At 33.4% G+C, this 21,195-nt stretch overlaps 1 protein-coding gene across 1 annotated transcript; it reads left to right on the forward strand.

The window, feature by feature from the left end:
- Positions 1-12,215: 12,215 nt before the first annotated feature.
- LOC124991569 (alpha-endosulfine-like) lies at positions 12,216-12,785 on the forward strand. Its single transcript, XM_047562228.1, has one exon. The coding sequence runs from the start codon at positions 12,312-12,314 to the stop codon at positions 12,663-12,665; it is 354 nt and encodes a 117-aa protein (XP_047418184.1). The 5' UTR covers positions 12,216-12,311; the 3' UTR covers positions 12,666-12,785.
- The last annotated feature ends 8,410 nt before the right edge of the window (positions 12,786-21,195 follow it).

A 21,195-nucleotide genomic window follows, 5' to 3' on the forward strand; every position in this document is an offset into this window, starting at 1 on the left:
AAGCTAGTAAGAAATGACTTTTTAATTGAAGACACAAAATATTTAATATCAGTAAAAATTATGAAGTTCAGATTTCTAATAGGAAGTACAATATAAACAAAATGTTATTTGGAAGGGGAAAAAGTGATACATAGAAGAAGGAAGTAAAAGGGAAGATGTGTTACGTTACCTTCCAGAATTAAATGTGATTTTATTTTTTTTCTGAATTTCTAAATGTTAATTATTCCATACTTTTAAAAAATATCATTTATTAGAATATTTGTAATAAGGTAGAATACTGGTTTTTATTCTCTAGGACATAAAGGATATTTTTAAAAAATATAATAACAACAACAACAAAAAAAATCCCTCGTAGTTCCTATAATAGCTACTTCAGTGTTTGCATCTATAAAATCCAATGGTGAAAAATGTCTTTTCAGTAATTCAGTAATTATATTAAGATAATTGGTAAAGATTACAACAGTTATAAAAAATCTATATAAGTCATTTTAAACTACATATGACATAGCATTTATCCTATATCTTCAATGTACTTAAATTGTCCTGAGGAAAATGTTATATCAATGTAAACATATCATGCAAAGTAACCCATTACAAAGAGATTGGTTATATGAAAATGCAAGGGTACTTGTGTAGGGTACTTGACCAAAATTATTTTAAACATGTTAAGTTCTTAAAGCTTGTTAAATATGTATACCTATTGTTCCTTCCACTTAAATGAAATGAGATTCATAGTAAAAGCTGAATTAAAAAAAAAATAAACTATTTTAAGAGGGATTAAATACATCAAACATTCCAAAAATTTAATATGAAATCTTATTTTAATCTTTATAATGGTTCCTTTAAAAGGTACCATTCTTCTGTACATCTGTAACTTGAGATGAGAATCAAAATATTTAAAATTAAATTCAATAAAATTCTACTTTGCTTTTTATTTGATACATGCATTTGCCTCAGTAACACATAATCATGATATATGAATTTAAGTGTAGATAACTAAATTGTAACTGAAATTTGTCTCTGAAACTTTGCGTTTAGAATTATAATTTCTACCTAATTTTACCAAGAAATCCTGATAGATCCTTTAATTAGTTACTTTGAAATTAAGAATCCTGACAATATATTCAGATATGCTAAATACTCAATGGTAAGTTATGTGATTTGTGATGTACTCCACTTTATAAAACTAAGGAATTGTCTTTTCCCAGGAATTATGCTTTATAAAATATCATGAACAAATATGCTATTATGCTACTAACAAATGTGCTACTAATACAAGCTATTTACTGATTCCATATATTTCCACAGATTGTTTAAATGTTACTGTTTTCACATAACACTAATTGGTGTTTTTTGATGAAATTTGATACATTTCTACATATGTTAAAAGAAATGAATGCTTAAACATTACCTCTGAAGTGTGAAGCATACCCAACATACTTGCTTTCTGGTTTCTATCTATTTTTAAATTTAGATTTATGATTTCTTTCAGAAATTGGTGGTTTTCTTCAATTGAAGTACCTCATAGTAAATGTAACTCTCCTAAACACTAAATATAACTCTGCCTTAAGAAATGATATATGAAAATATATGAAAATTAGAACATTTTAATAGCTAATGTTCAGAAAACCAGCATACATTAAGACTGATAAAATTAAAAGATGTTATTAGAAGTTCAAAATATATTTTATCACCCATACTTCAATTGCCTTCTACATATATTGTTAAATTTTATGAAATTATAATAATTTTGGTTTTCTTCTTTCATCTTTATCCTGTGAAGTGTTCAAATTGACATTGACTACTTCTCAGATTTCAAAAATTCTAATTTTCTTTCGTTCATCTGCTCTATATCCAATTTCTGGACAGTTACTTTATAATGATAGAATTAGGAAAGGACTATCCTAAATTCCTACATTTTCATCTGCTTTCACCTTATATATTGTTTTTATTGACAAACATGGGTGTTTTCAAAATCTTGTAGTTGCATATTGCCTCCTTTTCACACATAAATGGGAGGTGTACAACCACTCTAATACAAGATAGTTCTATAATAAAATGTTGTACATTACATCATATATTCTCTACGATAAACACTTAACAATTACATTTCTACATGCCATAAAAATCATTGCTATGTTTTAAATGGATTAAATTTAGAATGAGTTCATAAATTTCAGAGAACAAAAATTCAATTGATACTAAAGACGAGAATTCTAGGGAAATCTTTTCTGTTTTAAGTTTTCAACTTGAAGAGTTTGACATTATGGAAGTCATTTTAGTACTGTTAGGCTATTCTTTTGAATTTTTACTTATCATGTTTCATCAATTTGTAGAATGCTTTATTTTTAAAGTGGCCTTTTCAGTTTGAGCTTGGGTTTATGGTTTGAATAACTAAAACCTCTGGTGTAGCTGTGTTATATAGTTTCCTAAAATATTTAACTGGATACTCTAATTTTATATGACTTAAACTCAGCAAAGAAGCCCCAGTGGCCTTCCATGTTAACATTTTTGCTCTATTCTTATAAACATTTCTGTTGTCTATTCATGTAACATGTATGTTCATGAAATGAAAAGATCAAATATGTGATCTCTTTTTAAAAATCTCTGAGTTTAATATTAGCACTTTGATTTAGATCAGATTGTTTTTAAAATAAGTTATATGGAATATTTTATATAGGCAATAACCACATGGAAATGAGTCAAAACAAGAATGAAAATTATTCAATGATAACTGTCTACTTATGTCTCAGTTGACCTAAGTAATAAGAAAGATTATCAGAGGTTAGAATAGACCAAAGGAAAATCAGAAGAGACTATTTAGCAGGTAGAAAAAGCAGAAAGGAAGATAAACTTAACGATGTGAGAAATTATTTTATATTCATTAATGTAAGTATGCAAATCATTAGCCACAAAAACTTATGATAACCATGAAAAAAATCCGGGAGCATATCTTGATTTAATTGGAATTTTGTAACTTGAAGCTTATTGTCATCAAATGCTTTTTTCTAAATTCTATGTATTTTTAGAGGATGATTTCTGCCAAATTGGAATAACAGTGTGTAATAGAAAATAAAGTGGTTTTTAACACCTGTCAGCGACTGAATGAAAAAAAAAAAAAGAATTGGGTCAACTGCACCTGAGAGTGCTTCAGAACACAAATAAGACAATTTTGGTGGTACCAAACACTAACCAGAACTCAGGAGGAACACCCTTTCAGAGCTCAAGGGCCCAGGAAAGGCATTTCCTTGAACCAACAAGAAACAATCATTTTCACCCACAAACTTTACAGACCTATAAAACCAATGAAGTTTTCTCTATACTAACGTGAGAGTGCATAAATACTGAATAAAATCTCTTCAACACTTAAAGGGACTGGGGAAGATTCTTTCCCCAGCATGATAATGATACTCATTTTGCAGAGCCTTTTTCCCAGAATCCGAGTTGCCCTGTAATCTCTGTGTTGTAGCTCTCTGCCTTGATCCAGCTTACATTTCAAATTCTTGATAATATAAATAACCAAAGTACAGGAGAATAGAGCAGTGGCTGAAAATAAGTCAGAACAGTGCTGGAATACTTTGTGATAAAATATAATAAAATTTAATACCAATATTGAAAGAGGCCTGCGTAAAGCAAGTGGGTAATGGGAAACCCAACAGTTCTATCCTCTGATTTAGAGCATCTGTCGTGATCTGTGGCAGTATTTCTGTAAATATCTTATTAAAGATGATTTACTGTGCTGGTTACAGTGAGGTTAATGTTTCTATAAGACATACACAAGGTCAAATTAAATAAAGGTGGTCCATAATCAGATATCATACCACCTCTATTGCCAATGACTTTCTTAATATTTCTCTGATATGAAAAAGACAAGGAAATAAAAGTAGCACAGTTATAACCTTCTAGGACAATTGCTTCACTTTTTTTTCCTTCATCATGGTTATCATCTAGGGGCTAGCAGTACCTTTTTAAAAGCTCTTGAGATCCTTGAATGCCTCCAAATTTCGTATTTAGTCACCTCTCATATTCTACACTGCACAGTTAATGATGCAGTCAAAGACTGAGTCCCATTGACTTTTTAAGGTAAGATCTTCCAAAGTCTGTGGCATCCCATCATCTAATAAACTCTTCCACAACAGCTGGTTGAGGCTTAGGATTTTCTAAATCCAAAGACAAACACAAAACTATAAAACTGCAAAAATCTCCACTATTTTATGTGGGATGACAAAGCTTAGAAGAGATATGAAGAAACACATAGAAGCTTGTAAATGTTACACACTGCAAATCTGAGGGTGTTGAGTTAGTTGCTACTGTTCCTCTTTCTGTAACAGTATTAAAGAGGTGCCAATCTACACATGGTTCTGTTACATAGACACCATTTTTCTTCAGCAGTAATTGTTAAATCACTATTATCTGGCATTTATGCCAAATAGAGCAATCATGGCTAAAACAAAAAGTGAGTTAGATCCACTGTACTAGCAATTCCATAGATAAAAAAGATCACTACTAAATTCTAATTCCAGGTTACTAAGATTCAGTCTCTTCCAATAGCTTGATTGGTAACTGAGTTGCTCAAGTCAGAAGTAGGAACCCATCCTAACTCCTTCCTCCTTCTCTCCTACCTTTTGACATCCATCATTAAAAAGAGTATTCCCAATCATAGTTCTTTAATATTCATTAGTTTCCTCCTCTCCATCATCAATAGCAGTACTTTCTTTGGGGCCCTCACTTTTCTTGCTTGAATTATAATCATTACATAATATTATAGTTGCCTAGTAACATTACTCCATCTCCCAGAGGCAAAATGGAGAATCAGTTTGGATCTCAACTCTATCACCTTCTAATTTGTAAGTATATTCATTTATTAACTCAAAAGATATTATAATAGTGCTAGGATGTAGCTCAGTGGTAGAGTGCTGACCTAACATGCATGAAGCCTGAGATTCAATCCCCAGTACTATAATATACATATTATATTATATTACATTATATTATTAATATACTGATATATATAGTGCATAGATATATGCGTATATATATCAGTATATTAATAATATAATGAAACAACTAGACAATGTTATGAGTGCACCTATCATGATGGCTAAGATAATCTCAAATGTTAAATAAATTTAGATTACATCTTAAGCCATGCTGCCAAATATAGCCTCATGTGGTATTTAAGTGCTTGAATATTGACTATTCCAAATTAAGAGTCACCTAAAATTTAAAGTATACACCAAATTTCAAAGATGTCTTGTGAAATTAAAGTTTTACATAAATTATATGTTAGAATTATCATTGAACATGTTGAACTAATTAAAGTATTATTTAAACTTATTTTCTTTCTTGTTACTTTTTTGGTGTAGCCACTAGAAAATTTAAGATGACATGTGTAGCTGACATTATATTTCTCTTGGACAGTGCTGAGCCAGAGGACGTCATTTAACTTTTTTCCTCTTTTATTCCCTCCCTTGCAAATAGGTACCAAATTACATATAGGTCTGTCAAAATGATGTAGGACCTGAAATCTTTCTGTAAGTTGATCCTCTTGACCTCATGATTAGGAGCCTCACAATGTGGTACCACACCTGGAAACCTCCAGAGCAAGATCTCAAGGAAACACAGGAAATTCCTGGAACAGCAAAACATCCTACTTGAAGACATTGAGTTATTCCTCTGTGTATCAGGAGCATCATTGTTAATTAACCATTGATGTGCTTGAAAGAGTTTGTTTGGCATTGTCCTTTTGTGAAGAAAACACAGTGAGGTGTATTATTCAGGATGTACTGGACAATGCTGTCACAATATGTTAAGCTAGACCTCTTATTGCCTTAGCAAATGTTTAGTTCTTATTCCTGCAAATGCTGATGCAAGAGGGTTGTCTCTCCAGATGGCAATTGATCTTGTGAATTAGTCATCTCAGCATGTTTCTCCCAGAGACCACAGCAGGGGAATAAGAGGGGTAGGGTCACATACTTGATCTTACACATTCTGATGCAGAGGTGATAGGTGTTATTTCTGCTCACAGCTCCTGGGCCTGAACATGTATAACTTCAAAAGGACTAGAAAATATTCTGGAGCATATGCTACTTGGTGAGCAGCAAATGTCTCTGTTCTCTCAAGTTTTAATAAACTTTGAATTTGCTTCTAACATAGTTCATACCATTAAATTATATATCTTGAATCTTCCTGGAATCCTATGTTGGTATTTTCTAGAATAGTATCTAACTCAAAGTAAGTATTCAATAAATATGCTCAACAGAGCATTTAGGTCTTCAAGTTTCACTTTATCATGAGATATCTGTACCCATGTAGCCCTGTTACCACATCAGGAAAGTTTCTTTGCAACTACACCTGCAAAGACATTTTACCTGATAAGATGTTCATCCTGCCTTCAATATTTTTGGATTTAGTTGGCTGAGGGTTTTTTGTTTTTGTTTTTGTTTTAGGGGTATGTGTGTGTGTGTGTGTGTGTGTGTGTGTGTGTGTGTTGTAGTTTTGGCTTTGTTCTCATTTCTAGAGCAGAGGTTCATTCCTAATTCTCATTGGCATTAGAACTACAGTTCTAATGTACATGTATATGCAATGACAATGTTTCAAATTCTTTGGGGAATCTGCCTGCAAGTGCCTGCCATCAAGTTGTACCACCAATGTCTATATGTGTAAATCAGATTTATAACTGCAAGTGTGGTATTTTATTTTTGATGAATTCTGTAAGTTCTATAACTGTTCCTAGCATGAACTATGAAGATGATACCTTGAATTGTGTCTTGTTTTTGTCACTTACTATCACTTTGTCACCAGGTTAATTAATATTTTTGTGTCTAGGTTTCCTCATCTTTAAAATAAAAGATGCATATTTATATTGCTTCACATTGATAATTAAATTATATCATTCATTTATATTTAACTAACAAGTCAGATGATGTATTTCATAAGTGTGTCTACAAATGTGATACAGTATTCTCAACATGGTCATTTTTATTACCATCATCATCATCAATCCTCTGGCCCATATTCTGTCTAAAATGAAGTCACCTGTTTAAAACAAGCTGATAAGAAAATTTTGGAATATTTATTTGTATCTATTTATTCCCCATTTTCCCTAATTAAAAATAATATCTTGAGAATTCTTATCTAAGATATGGATATGATACAAATATTTGTTGATTGAGTAAATAATGTACTGATGACAAATGTAAACTTAATATCTCAAAATTTTAACATAAATATTTCAGTTGAATTTTCTACTTGTTTCAAAATAAGATTAAAACAAAAAAATTATAGCATGTAAAATCTAGAATGTGAAGTGAATAACAAAATACTTCATGTGACCAAGAGAACTACTGCATTCTAAGAAAGAAGCTATGTACCATTTCTTACCTATAGCAATTTTGGGATGAATTTTTAATAGTATTTGATATTTTGATTTGGGATTTTATCAGATATTGGTTTAAAAATAAACTGTCATTTAACAACAGAGGATTAGTTGCATAATATTTACTAGACTTACCTGCCCACAATCTAGAATCATAAGCAACTGCCTTAATTCCAAATAATGAAATTTACTAACAATGAAATAAAAAACCACTCAAATATCACAGACTTAGATTTACCATCTACTTATATAACATCCTTGATTTATATAGCTAATATATGTCATGCTAAAAATAATCTAACTGCATGCTTAATATTGATTAAAATGTTTTATTTAATAATTAAATTGCTTTCTAGGTTCAGAATCATTCTGTGGTGATTTATAGTAACATTGGGTGAAATAAAATCATTGTCAAATAAAGAAATAAAACATTCCAAATCAGTGGCTCCCAAACCTTCATTATCAAAAGAACCTTCTTTGTTCTTCCTTTTTCTTCGAGTACACTCATTATAGAAATCAATGGTGTAAATTACACAGTGAGAAGAAGAGACGTCATGATGGATGTAGATAAGAGGGAACTAGGTATCACTTGCTCAATATACTGTCCTTACCCACTCAGGGGTGGCAGGGACAAAGAAACAAATGGATCAGCAATGCAACCTGAAAACCATAATCACTGTGATACTTGCAAAATGCCCTGTCTATGTTTTCTTGGTCCTTTAATTCACATTCAATAGGCACACGCTTGGGGAAAGTATTTGAGCAACATTATTTTCCTTTATTTTGTCTTCAAGTATCTAGTCATCAATTCCTTCACAGTTCCCATTTTGTTTTGTTTTGTTATTGTTGTTGTTTGTTTGTTTTTGTTTTGTTTTGTTTTGCTTTTGTTTGTTTGTTCTTTTCAATACTGGGAATGGAACCAAAGATTTCACACATGCTAGGCTAGTGCTGTACCACTGAGCTATAGCCCCATTTTTAATTTTTTATTTTGAGACAGAGGCTCAGTAGGTTGCTCAGGCTGATCTCAAACTTGTTAAATCCCTACCTGTCTCCTGAGTAGTTGGGTTTATAGGTCTGTGCCATTATGACCAATCCTAAATTCTTTTGATTTTTTTGTATTTTTTTAAATATACAAAACAAAATTGACAAAAATTGTGGGTGTAGAAATAGTTTGAGGGGTGAAAACTTATTGTCCTATCTTTGTCTTTATTGAAAGTCAAAACTAAAATTAAAAAAAAAAAAAAACTTTGTAAAGAACATCTCTGCAAGGTTTGAAAAGTGAAATACTACCTAATAGAATCTAAAAAAATCTAAAATTCGAATCTAGTATTTACAACTAGAAAATATATTTCCTTTTAAAAAGGAAGTAAAGGGCATGAATTATTATATCATCAATGAAGATATATATAACCAAAAACTATAATATTACTGAAACAATAAAAATGCAAGTTAAAGAAGTTAGCATTTTTCACCAATGAAAGTAATAAAAATTTAAAAATAGATTGTGATGATAAGGTTTTAGAAAAATAATAAACCTTATTCACCATCAAGAATAATGTAAATAGAATGGATTTCCAAGAGGAAATTAGTCGTCAATAAAATGCTAAATTTAATTCATTAACTCCATATGGATTGTTTGAAAGATTCATTAAAAACGACATGAATTTGAGTTTATTATTGTCATCTCTGTTTGATGGGATTAATTGATATTATTTTCTAAAATATTTCAAATTATACTGTAAATTTTTGTAATGAATATATACACTTCATTATCAAGAAAGTGAAATTGTAGTTCTTAAAATATATCCTATGAAGTAGAAAAACTTTCTGGTTTGAGTAAACTTTTCTTGTATTAAAGGAGTCCATAAATCCATTATGTGTAGATACATCATACAAAATTATTGATTGGCTAGCAGTGTTAAATGCATTATCATTGCTGAATCATTGTCTTAGAAACTGTTGTTCCTCTTTCTAAATAGTATCAATCACTCTAAACTGTACTGTAGTGCAATCTTCTATTCCCACATGAAAGATTCAATTGTCTTCCTCTGCAGACAGGTAAAGCATGTGGAGTGCATTACAACTAGACCCAAAGTCTGTACTCACTGCGTGGTAGTGTCTCAAGTAGAAACCAAGGTGTTATCTTAGACAAATACAGTACTTAATGGTTTGAATTATGGTAAATTTGAAACCAATTCTTCTCCCACATGTGAAAATAGAGACTGAGTGAGGTACTATTTTTTTTTTTTTTCCAACAGCAGACTTTAATCTTTAGTAGGGGTCAGAACAGTAGAAGGTGTTCTCATATTAAGGAATGACAAGGAAAAGTTCAGAGTACTACATGACACCTTCTTTTGTATAGGAGGTATGAGCTGCTGCAGTGTTAAAGAGAAAGTTTGAAGTTTGAAGTTTCAAAGTTTTGAGATTTTCACACTAAATCTCAAAAAGAACTGGCAGTGTTATATTTTCTTCCAAGTTGGTATCATTGTGCAAAATACGTTTTATTTAACCAACAATGCAAATTAAGTACATTTGAATTTCTAACAAATAAGCAAAAAATTGTTCTTTCCTTACATAATATCGAATATATTGCATGACAATTTAACTTTTAGTCATAGTAAAACAATTCTTCCTCCTTCTTGCCCCATCCCATTCCCCCCCCCGCAACTTCTCCTTCTCTAGCACACTTTTCACTCATTTATGTCTTTAATATCAAAATACTCTTCACACGATAACTCTGAAACTATGGAAGTTCATTGAAATGTAAAAGTAAAATTAAAAACAATCCTTATGGTTGAAGTGTATACCCCCTGAGTTTCATCTGTTGGAGGCCTGATCCTCAGGGTGGTGGTATTGGGTTATGGTGGGATCTTTAAGAGCTGGGGAATAGTAGGAGGTCCTTTGATAGAATGGGGGCCTGCCCTTGGAGGTGATGATGAGACTCTGGGTTCTCTGGCTTCCTGTTTCAAAGTGTAATTTCAAGACTGGGGAATGTAGTTGAGTGGTAGAACATGCTTGCCTAGTATGTAAGAGGTCCTGGGTTCAATCCCCAATAAAGGAACGAAAAAACAAATATTGAGAGATTTGATCTTTTCTTCATACGTGTTCTCACCATGATGTGATACACCCAAGAGGACCCTCACCAGAGCTGAGTTAATGCCAGTGCCATGCTCTTGATTTCCAAAACTGTAGCATAAACTTCTTTTCTTTATAAAGCTAGTATGTGTTGAGCATTTTGTTAGAATAAAACAAATTGAATTGATATAACTTGGAAGGAAATTCAGAGTTCATCTTAATCAAGCTTTTTTATTTACAAAGAAGGATTCATAGGCTATTGAAGTAAAAGAAGTGCAGCAATGGAATTTGCTTGTCTTATTACATTTCCTACCATCCTGAAGTGGCTAGCTTGATCAATGCTGGATGACCTTTAGAAGACTTAGTTACAGTGTTGGCTATGTGGCAATAACTTGTAGGACTGGTGCAAAATTCTCCAGGGATTGTTATACTCTGAATCAGCATCCAGTATAGGTGTTGTTTCTCTTACAGCCAAGATTCACTTGTCTAGGGGTTAAAGGGTAGAAATGTGAGTAGCATCATTTGCTTTTACTCCTAGTGACCCATTAGTAAAGTTTTGTGTCCTGTTCCCATAACTTTATGTTATATTTGCCTAGAGATCTTAGTTCCAGAAGGTGATGTGTTTCTGCCAGTAGAGACAAGAATGATACCATGGAATTGGAAGTTAAGGCTGCCACCTAGTCATTTGTCCTTCATGTGCCTTTGATTCAATAGGCAAAGAAGAGAGTTTATGATGCTGGCTGGGATGATAGATCCAAACTATCAAGAAGGGATTGGACTCCTACTATACAATGGAGATAAGAAAAGTATGCACAGAATGTTGGAGATACTTTACGGCAACTCAGGATTTTCATGCCCTGTGATCAAGGTCAATGAAAACTACAATAACCTAATAAAGGCAGATCTAATAAAGGACAGATGCTTCAGGAATAAAAGTGTGGGTCATCCAACCAGCTAAAAAACCATGACAAGCTGAGATGGTTTACAGGTGAATTTTTAAAATATTAGTTATGAGCTTCTTTCTTGAGCAGTTACAGAAATAAGGAACATAATTATAATGAGCATTTTCTCTTCTTTTTAGTATGTCTATATATATTATATATCTACTAAGGAAATATCTCTATTCTCATTCCTATATTATTTCCTTATCATATTGAACATAAGATGGTTGACTTTATATAATTATTTAAGTGTTGCAAAGTTTATATCCTAGTATCTTGGTATCAGAAGAAGAGTAAACATCTTTCAAGGATGTTCTTCTCCTCTTGGGAAGACATTAAATTCTATTCTTGGGAAGATATTAATTTTTAGTTGCATGCAAGGTAGTTGTAGCGGGTTGGGCAGAATTATGAACCTGTTATTTTCTTCATTTGGAGACTGAGTGTGGTCTAAGAGATGCATCTAGGTGCCAAGTTGGAAAGGGTTGGATTTGTGAAGGTTAATTTCATGCCACTTCAGTCAACCAAAGAATGCCCAGATAGCTGGTAAAAAAAAAAAAAAAAAAATGTTTCTGAGTGTGTCCATTGGGGTGCTTCTGGAAGAGATTGGCATTTTGAATCAGCAGACTGAAAAAAGAGGATCCCTGTGTCAATGGGGTAGGAATGAAATGATAGTTTGTAGGAGGCTGTTTATCACAAATGTTCACAATTGTTCAATATCAGAGGTTTTGACATTTGCATAATATGCAAATGACTTTAGTCATATGCCATAAAAGGAAATCACACTTTTGGTCAGAATATATTATTACCGATAGTGACAGGAGCTGAAGCAGCAGCGCAGGTTGTCCCCGTTTCCCCTCCCCCTTCCCTTCTCCGGTTGACTTTCCGGGTCCCCTACACTCCACAGTCCTGGTCCCGTCATGTCCCAGAAACTAGAAGAAGAGAACCCTGCGGAGGAAACCGGCCAGGAGAAGCAAGACACACAAGAGAAAGAAGGTATTCTCCCTGAGAGAGCTGAGGAAGCAAAGCTAAAGGCCAAATATCCAAGCCTAGGACAAAAGCCTGGAGGCTCTGACTTCCTCATGAAGAGACTCCAGAAAGGACAAAAGTACTTTGACTCAGGAGACTACAACATGGCCAAAGCCAAGATGAAGAATAAGCAGCTGCCAAGTGCAGGACCAGACAAGAACCTGGTGACTGGTGACCACATCCCCACCCCACAGGATCTGCCCCAGAGAAAGTCCTCACTCCTCACCAGCAAGCTTGCGGGGTAACCTGGGTCCCCCTCTCTTCCCCTTCCTCACCCTCTGGACTTTATATATTGTAGGCAGGGATGGAATGGGCACCTAGTCAGATCTTCTCAGCTTGCTAGCTAGGAAAGACTTGAGATTCTGCTGGGGATTACTGAAAGGTAATGTAGGTTGAAGAGGGGCTTTGAGTTTGTTTCTTTGTTTCAGACTTTCATACCCTCACTGTAGCCCAGGTAGGGGCCCAGAAATAGGAAAGACTAGGATTGGAAATGCTGCAAACTTTCTTTTGTGAGAAACTGGGGAGATATGATTTCTCCTTTTTGAAAGAGAATGTCTCCACATTAGTTAGGCTGAGCCTTGGGAATAATGTGGCAGTTTTAACATCCCAAGGCTAACCTGACATAGTTGGGAAAGGTAGATTGAATGAGATGTGTTTTCTGTGCTTCTAAGTGTTTTGTCCCTTAGGCTGCTATTGCTTCATGTTTTCATTATGGAAGGTTTAGAGAACCCTCAAAAAGGAAAACTGATTTGCTTGCCTAAAACTACAGTGCCCACTTTACCTCCTTTATTTAGTATCTCTTACAGTTTGCCCTGGCTTGCAAATAATGTAAACATTGATGAACTTTATTGATGGAAAATGGGCACCTACTCTCTCTCTTCCAGCATGTCACTTTTAAAAGTTTTGTTGAATAGAGGATCTAAGAGCACTGGTTCAGGAGTCAGAGATATTTGGGTTCTAGTTTCACTCAGTCTTGAAGTACTGTTATATAACTTGGTAATGTCATTTAGCCTCTCTGCATTTGTTTCCTCATCTGTAAAATAGAGTTAAATATGTGTAAGTTTGATTCTGATTCTAAAATTCTGTATCTGCCAGCAGAAAAACTTTATGCTAGTTCATCATAAAACTAAAAGTGAGAAAGGCCCATGGGTGAACCTCTGCTTTGTATTACTGAGAAAACACTACAGAGGGGAACAATTCAGGAATACATGAAAAGGAAGTTTGAGATTTGAGGTCTTTATTCAGGCAACAGAACTTTATAGGTATCATGATCTTGAGGGTCAAGGAAAAAAAAAGAAAGAAAGAAAACTAGCCAGGGAAGATTTTTACCTCTATTCCACCCACTTTCCCTGCCTACTCTGGGCCTTAGCTGCTTAAAAGCTGCTCTGGCAGCAGAGCTGATGGGCCTGAGGAAACATGTTCAGTCAAGCCCATTTGGAGACTCATGTTTTTAGATGTAATTAGATGCCAGGTGCATTATTAGGGAAAGAAAAAGGGATAAACTGAGCTAGCCCCTCCCCCAGGACTTAGTTCTACTGCAGGGCTGGAGCAGCAGCTTCTTAGGAGATGATTCACCTTGGCGGAAACTGGGAAAAGTGGTTAAGGCAGGAATAGAGCTCAGAAACCCAGGTTTTATGTGATAAAGGAGAGGTAGCAGTGCTGATTCAGAAATAGGTGGAAGGGTTATGGTGACCAGCTTATTCTATCTGGTTATTAATAGCTTAGCCTGAATCTTACTGAATGAAACCTGCTAGTTGTGACCAAGAGGGTCAGGCTGAGACTTAACTGTTCAAGTAAGCAGGATTCTGTAATCCTCTCTTGCTCTTTCACCTCACAAATTCTAATATGCCAAACATGTGGCCTGTTGAGAATAACTGGTAAACTTGCTGATGTGTTCATGGGGGTGAGGTGGGTATATACTGCTCTCCTGACTGACTGCTAAGTTTTCTGGTTGTTACTCAGATTGATAGGAAAAGGTTGGTGAGGAAGGAAGGGAGAGAGCAGGATCCCTGAATTCCCTGGACCCCAAACTCCTTGATTGTCACTTGTAATTGTATATAATTTTTTTGTGTCTCTTGCTTCATTTCCTCATGCTGTCATTCTTAATCTAAAGTCCATGTGGGAAGAGGAAAATGCTGAACATCATTGTATAGTTCCTTCAACTGTCCCAGCCATGTTGTACATAGATATGTCATGTTATTATATATATAAATATATATATAATTTTGTACGTTTAAAAAATATATATATTATTACCAAGTAGGGTTTATTTGCTAACATAAAATTAAAACCACTTTTTGTATTTTTGAACACAAATATTACTGCCTTGTTTGAGAGATAATACACATATAAACCACATGGATCCTACTATGTTTAGTGCAAATATAAATCATAAGGTCAATTTTAACAGTTTGACTTTTAAAGTGAAAGATACAGGTTAAAATAATCAAGGAATTAATCTTAAAATATATTTTTATACATTTGTAAAATCAGGATCAATGCTCACCTCAATATGACTTAAGTTTACAGATTCTTATACTTGCAAGCATTTGGTATTATCAATTCTTGTCTTAAATAAGTGACAAGTGGATAGTAAGACAGATATTTTCCTCTGGTTTAATTTTTTCCATTGGACCTCATCATTTTATTTTAAATATGTCATTTACATATGAATAATTACTAAAACATTTCAGTTTTATGTTAACTTTAGTTACTAAACACTAATTTATATTTGCTAAAAATTGTCAATCAACTAATATTTCAAGTAAAATAAGACCTGATGAAATGTGAGGGCAATTCCAATGAAGTGCTTCAGTCATAAAGGTAGTACTTTTAGAGTACAGAGTAAAGTCTCTCCTGAGGGAACTTGCTGGCAGACAAGATTTACACAGGTAAAGCAGTTAGATAACAATTAAAGGAGAAGGAAAGATTGACTTTATTAAGAATATTAGAATAGCCTGCAGAGGTTCTATAGAAAGATAAAACAGCATAAATTTGAATGGCAGTTAGAGTTTTATTTAGAGAGACTCCTTCTGCCTTGCTTAGAGCATGAAGTTAAATAAGAATTGTTGTTTGTATCTTGAGATCAAAAGAGTAGTTATTGATGACCACACAGTACCTCCTGGGGAGCTAGGAGAATTTTTTAGTATTTGACAAAATTTGAAACAACAAAAGGAATTCATCTTAGAGAAGAAGGTCATGAATGTTATTTAAAAGCATGGAATTTGAGCTGATGGTTCCATATTGAATGTATCCTTCTATTTGACAAACTTGAATAAGACATGAGGATAAGAAATGTGATATTTGGAATATTGGTTATGAGATGGTATGAAGGGAAACAATACAAAAACAATGCTTCATCCTTGAGGTAGTCTCACAGAAAAAGAAGGATAAAAAGGTATTAAGAAGGCTTGTCAGAGAAGCGATTAGAGGAGAGAAAGCAAGCCAACAGTGTTTTGAGTGAGACAAATTCTAGAAGTGGGTGATGAACAGTTTCAAGACCCAGAGAAACGCATGATGAGGGGTACTGAGAAGAGTTCATCAGAGCAGCAGGGGACCCAGAGCGAGGCAAGCAAGGCAGAGAGCAGTTCAGTGATTGTCAGAAATTCAGATATAAGGAGGAAAAAGAATATTGCAGTATCTGAAGGAGAGGCAAAAGATCATTTGTGTTTTAATGCTGTTTTCTAAGAAAGATGCAATCATTATGAAATTTAAGCTTAAGGGAGGAAACTAATTTCATGTTGTTCTCCCTTAGTACATCTCTAGGCTCAATATTTATTGAGTGAATAATTAAGAAATAGATGGAAAGACAATAATTATGGAAACAAGAATATATGAGGAATACAAGTGAAGCAGGTAGATAATTATTCAGTGATAGATGATAAAGATATTATTCTTCTGTAATTTATGAAAGAAGAGAGGGAACTTTAAAAAGTGTACAAATCATCTTATCATTTCTAAATATCAGGATGAGATTGTAGAGTTTTGAATGATTATTTCTTTGATAGGAAAAACAATATATTGCTTGGAGGTCTTGGTTTCTTCATCCCCACGTATATTTCTCTTTTGTCCTTAACATTTTAAAGTTGCTTGAGTTTGATATACAATATTCTCTTTATGTATTTGTAATGAAATCTACAACAAGTAATATAATTAGCAGTAAAAATATAATTACTAAATTTTATAGTGTCATAATGCATTAAAAATATGGGTATGAGCTGAATGTGGTGGCACATGGCTGTAATCCCAGCAATTTAGGAGGCTGACACAGGAAGATTACATGTTCAAAGGCAGCCTCAGAAACCTAGTGAGGCCCTCAATAATTTAGTAAGACCCTGTCTCTAAATAATTAACAACAACAAAAAAAAAGGTTAGGGATATGGCTTAGTAGTTAAGCACCCTGGGTTCAATCCCTGGTACCAAGAAAAAAAAAAAAAAAAAAAAAGGTGGAGGTGAGCATGAAGATTCTGACCAAAAAGAACTTGGTAACAAAACTCAACTAAATAGCTAGGCATGGTGGTGCATGCCTGTAAACCCAGCTACCTGAGAGGCTGAGGCAGGAGGATTCCAAGCCTCCAAAACTTAGTGAGACCCTAAGTAACTTAGTGACAGCCTGTCACAAACAAATAATTAAACAAGCAAATAAACAAAAAAGCCAGAAATGTGGCTCAAAAGTTAAGTGCTTCTGGGTTCAACCCCTGGTACAAAAAAAAAAGAAAAAAATTAGGTCAACTAAATAATTCTTTTCATTAGGATCTCTGAAAACTGAAACAAAATTTTTAAGCATATGTAAAAATAAAGTGCTTTGCAAGTCATGAATTTTACAAAAGATTCACACTTTTACACAAATTTGCAACTTGCTTTTTCAACCATAAATTACACTTTTGCATCTAAGAATGCATTGATCTGGAATTGACAAATATCAAGAAACTCTCATGTTTGCTCAAATATAAGTTAAAGAATTTTCTTAAAATGCATTCACCTAATAATATCTTAGAGGAAATGGAATGTTGTATTTTAAAACTTTGAATACTCTCATAGTTTCATATGGGTCACTCTCTCAATTACTTTATTTCTTACTATAAACCATTGTTCCTAAAGACATGTCAATGTGAAACAAACTCAATGAACTTTAGTGTTTACAGAAATTATTATGAATTAAGAGTAAAAAGAAAGAGAGCAAGAAAGAAAGAAAAAAGGAAACAACACAAATTTTAATCTACTTCACCCCAGGAAATGACCTCAGAATTGCAAGTTACATGTTTAATTTGTTTAGAGTACTATAAACACATCTTTAAAAATTGCTTAAAATAGAAAACAATTGAGTTGTTAGATCAAATATACATACTTCACAAAAAAAGTCAAAGTATTTTATAAACTGATAGAGTAAGAATTGAGATAAGTAAATATTGAATGAAAGAATTAAGCACAGTTTAAAACTCTGTCTTTCAAGTAGTTTAAAAGGAGAACAGGATTATGAAAAGTGCCTTGAAAGAATCAAGTCATAATTCTATTAGGACTATGGGTGAGGACACTGGTGTAGAAGGTGCATATGAAGAGTATAAGCCTGTTTCTAGGGCTTCCATAAAAAATCACCAACAAATCACCATTACTATATAACTTAAAACAACAAGAATTTATTCTATCATGTTTCTGAAGACTAGAAGTATGAAATCTAGGTGTTGGCCAAATTTTCCCCAAGGTTCTGGGGAGGAACTCTGTGTCCCTCCTAGCTTCTGGTGGGTGCCAGTGATCCTGGTGTTCTTTGGCAGCAGCTGCATCCCTCCTACCTCCATCTTTATTTGGCCCTATTCACCGTGTTTCTTTTCTTCTTTTAAGGACATTGGTCACATTAAATTTAGAACCCATTGTAGAATGACCCCACCTTAACTCTTGTATCTCTAAATGTTCTGTTTTCAAATAAGTCACATTCTGATTTTCCAGGTGGACATGAATCTTGGATGGTCACTGTTCAAACCAAGATAATGCATGAAAGTATTTCATAGAAGTATACAAAGGGAAAAATCAATGTTTCTCAATCACATATTATTTTATATAGTAATTTCTAAATTTGTTTTTGAAAATCGATACTTTAAATTGTATAAATAGTCATGATTACTTATCAACATCCACAAAAGCTTCTATACCCCAAATGGTCCAAAATCTTCCATTGAGTCTTCCTATTGAAAAGAAAATGACCTTGTATGAAGACACCAAGCTTAGTCAAGTGAATAAAATGCTTTCTTCCTTATTACTTGACCTCCTCAGAAATGTTTCTTTGACCTATAGGAACTTTTTTTAAAGCATGGAAGCAAAGTTGTTCTTAAAATTTAAGGATAATTATATCTGAAAATCTTTCCATAGGAACACAAAATAAATATTCCCATCATAAATTGTGACTTCAGATCTAATTTATCCCATATAATTAAATTTCCACAGAATTTTATTAACATTTCTGAGTCTTCTCCCTGTAAGGCAAGAGTATGTCTATTCTGCTTAGATGGATACAGATTAGAGGCAGAGTAAGATGTCCCTTCCTTTGCTTTTTCACTCTCCATTTTTCTACTTTCTACTGCAACATTGAGCCCAAGATTCACTTTTCTATATTTACTTAGTCATCTACCTATATCATTTGTTGCTTCTAAAAACTAACCCTTACCCAGAGAAGAGTTACTTTTCGGTCAATTTGCCAAAAATCTATCAAAAAATAATTTATCTAAATTTGCAGAGTTCTCAGAGGCAAGGATTACATTAAGGCTCAGTACTTTAAAATTACAACCAATATCCTCATGATACAAAGACTTTATTGATTTTCTACTTTCTCTAAACACCTACAGCATTTATAATCGATAATGTGAAACCACTAAGTATTTTTCCCTAATTGTTTCAGTTGTGCTTGTCTTGTCGCTATAGATTCCCTGCAGGAAGCAGTAGTTTAATAAATTTGAGAGGAAAAGGGCTTAAGAGCAGGTCAGAATGCCTAGATTTGAAGACTATATTATCAGATGTTAGTCCCATGACCTCCATACAGTATTGGGCCCAATACACCTCAGTGTCTTCATCTGTAAGCAGGATGTAATGCCTGAACTGATATTGGAGTGAGGACTTACTGAGGAGCCACATTTCTGGTAAATTGAGCAATGCCTGGCAGAGATAATGCTTAATAGCTATTAGGTGTTGTCCTGGAGCCTTCAAGCTTAAGCATGTACTAGGTATCATCTGCATATGTTCTCATTTTTTAAAACAGGTCATTGAAATAGTTGATTTGACTTAAAACCCTATTTAATATTGGCTTATAGTACAATGTAACTTGAACACTAATTGAAAAAGGTATGTTCTAAACGTTGTTTCAGTGGGTTTGAGAATTCCCTGATAAATAACTCTTAAAGAGATGGAAATATACATAAGTTAAAATGCTTTAAAAATCGGGATTCTGGGTACATTCCTTCAGATCCTCCCATCTGAGCTTTGCTATTCACCTATATTAATTTTCAAATTGTGGGTGATGTGTTAGATGCAGAATCTCAAGCAGGATTTCAAAATCAACAACAATATCAATAGACTTTTGCAAAAAATATATGATGAAAACCCTAATGTCGCTTTGTAGTTGATGCTGAGAGTCAATATTTAATTGTGTATGATATATACACTATAAAGGTGTAGAGTACAAAGCTATGGAAACTCATATATGAGAAGGAAAATCAATATTGTATACTATGATGTATACTATATATACCTCATTAACTGAGGGTAATAAAAATTCCTATGAAAATTACTACTTAAATGAAAATCACATGAGATATTGAAAGTCTTGGGACTGAGGTCACTGAAAAATCTGAACAATATTTTACACTCTTTGAAAGAAAAATATAATACATGCTATACAGAAATTCTTTAGCATAGTTCACATTTTTAAAGTAAGTGAAGTAGATACAAAGCATTTTAATTTTATTCAGCATATCTGCTCAGTAGGAAAATTTTAGCATTTACCCTCCCAGGAATTCCAATGAGATTTGTATAAAATGTGTACTTGGTTGCTTAAAATCATGTGATTTAACAATCTGTAATTGTGGACCTTCACTGCATGCACAGAGAGATGTGAAAATTGGAGTGACTTTATTCCTGTTACATATGCTCTGCCCAAGATAAATTTCTGACTGAAACCAGGCAGTGTTTTGCATTCTGATCAATTCCATTTTACTGTGACTAGGTCTAAGAAATAGTTTATTATAGAACCTTCCATTTCTCGTAACCATAAAACTTTATTGGTTGTCAAACCTTATCCATTTTATCTCCTAAACACAGGTTGACTTCTTTGTCTTCATAATTATCTCTGTAACTGAGTTTGTAGAGCAACTTCTATGTTATTTTGCTTTTAGTTTAAATCTCGTCAAATTCAACCTAAATAATTCTGCCAAAAGAACAAAACCCTAATCTGTTTCTGATTATTTTAATGTATACATACAATTGATTTAGAATGGCACCTGGACATGAAAATTTTTTCCTGTTTATGTTTAGTTGATGCACAATTGTACATATGTGTGGGGTACAATGTGATATTTTGATACATATATACCTGTGTAATGACAAAATCAAGACAATTAGTTTATCCATTATTTACTTACTTATTTATTTATTTACTTACTTATAGTACTGAAGATTGAACTCACAGGTGCTCTACCATAGAGTTACATCCCCAGACCTTTTCATTTTTTAGTTTGTGTTAAGTAACTAAGTCTTGCTAAGTTGCCCAGACTGGCCTTGAACAAGGGATCC

Source organism: Sciurus carolinensis, chromosome 8, assembly GCF_902686445.1.
Source record: "Sciurus carolinensis chromosome 8, mSciCar1.2, whole genome shotgun sequence".
Taxonomy (NCBI): Eukaryota; Metazoa; Chordata; class Mammalia; order Rodentia; family Sciuridae; genus Sciurus; species Sciurus carolinensis.

What these genes read in the sequence shown, in the direction of transcription:
- LOC124991569 (XM_047562228.1), top strand. Translation starts at nt 12,312, where the DNA reads ATGTCCCAGAAACTAGAAGAAGAGAACCCTGCGGAGGAAACCGGCCAG.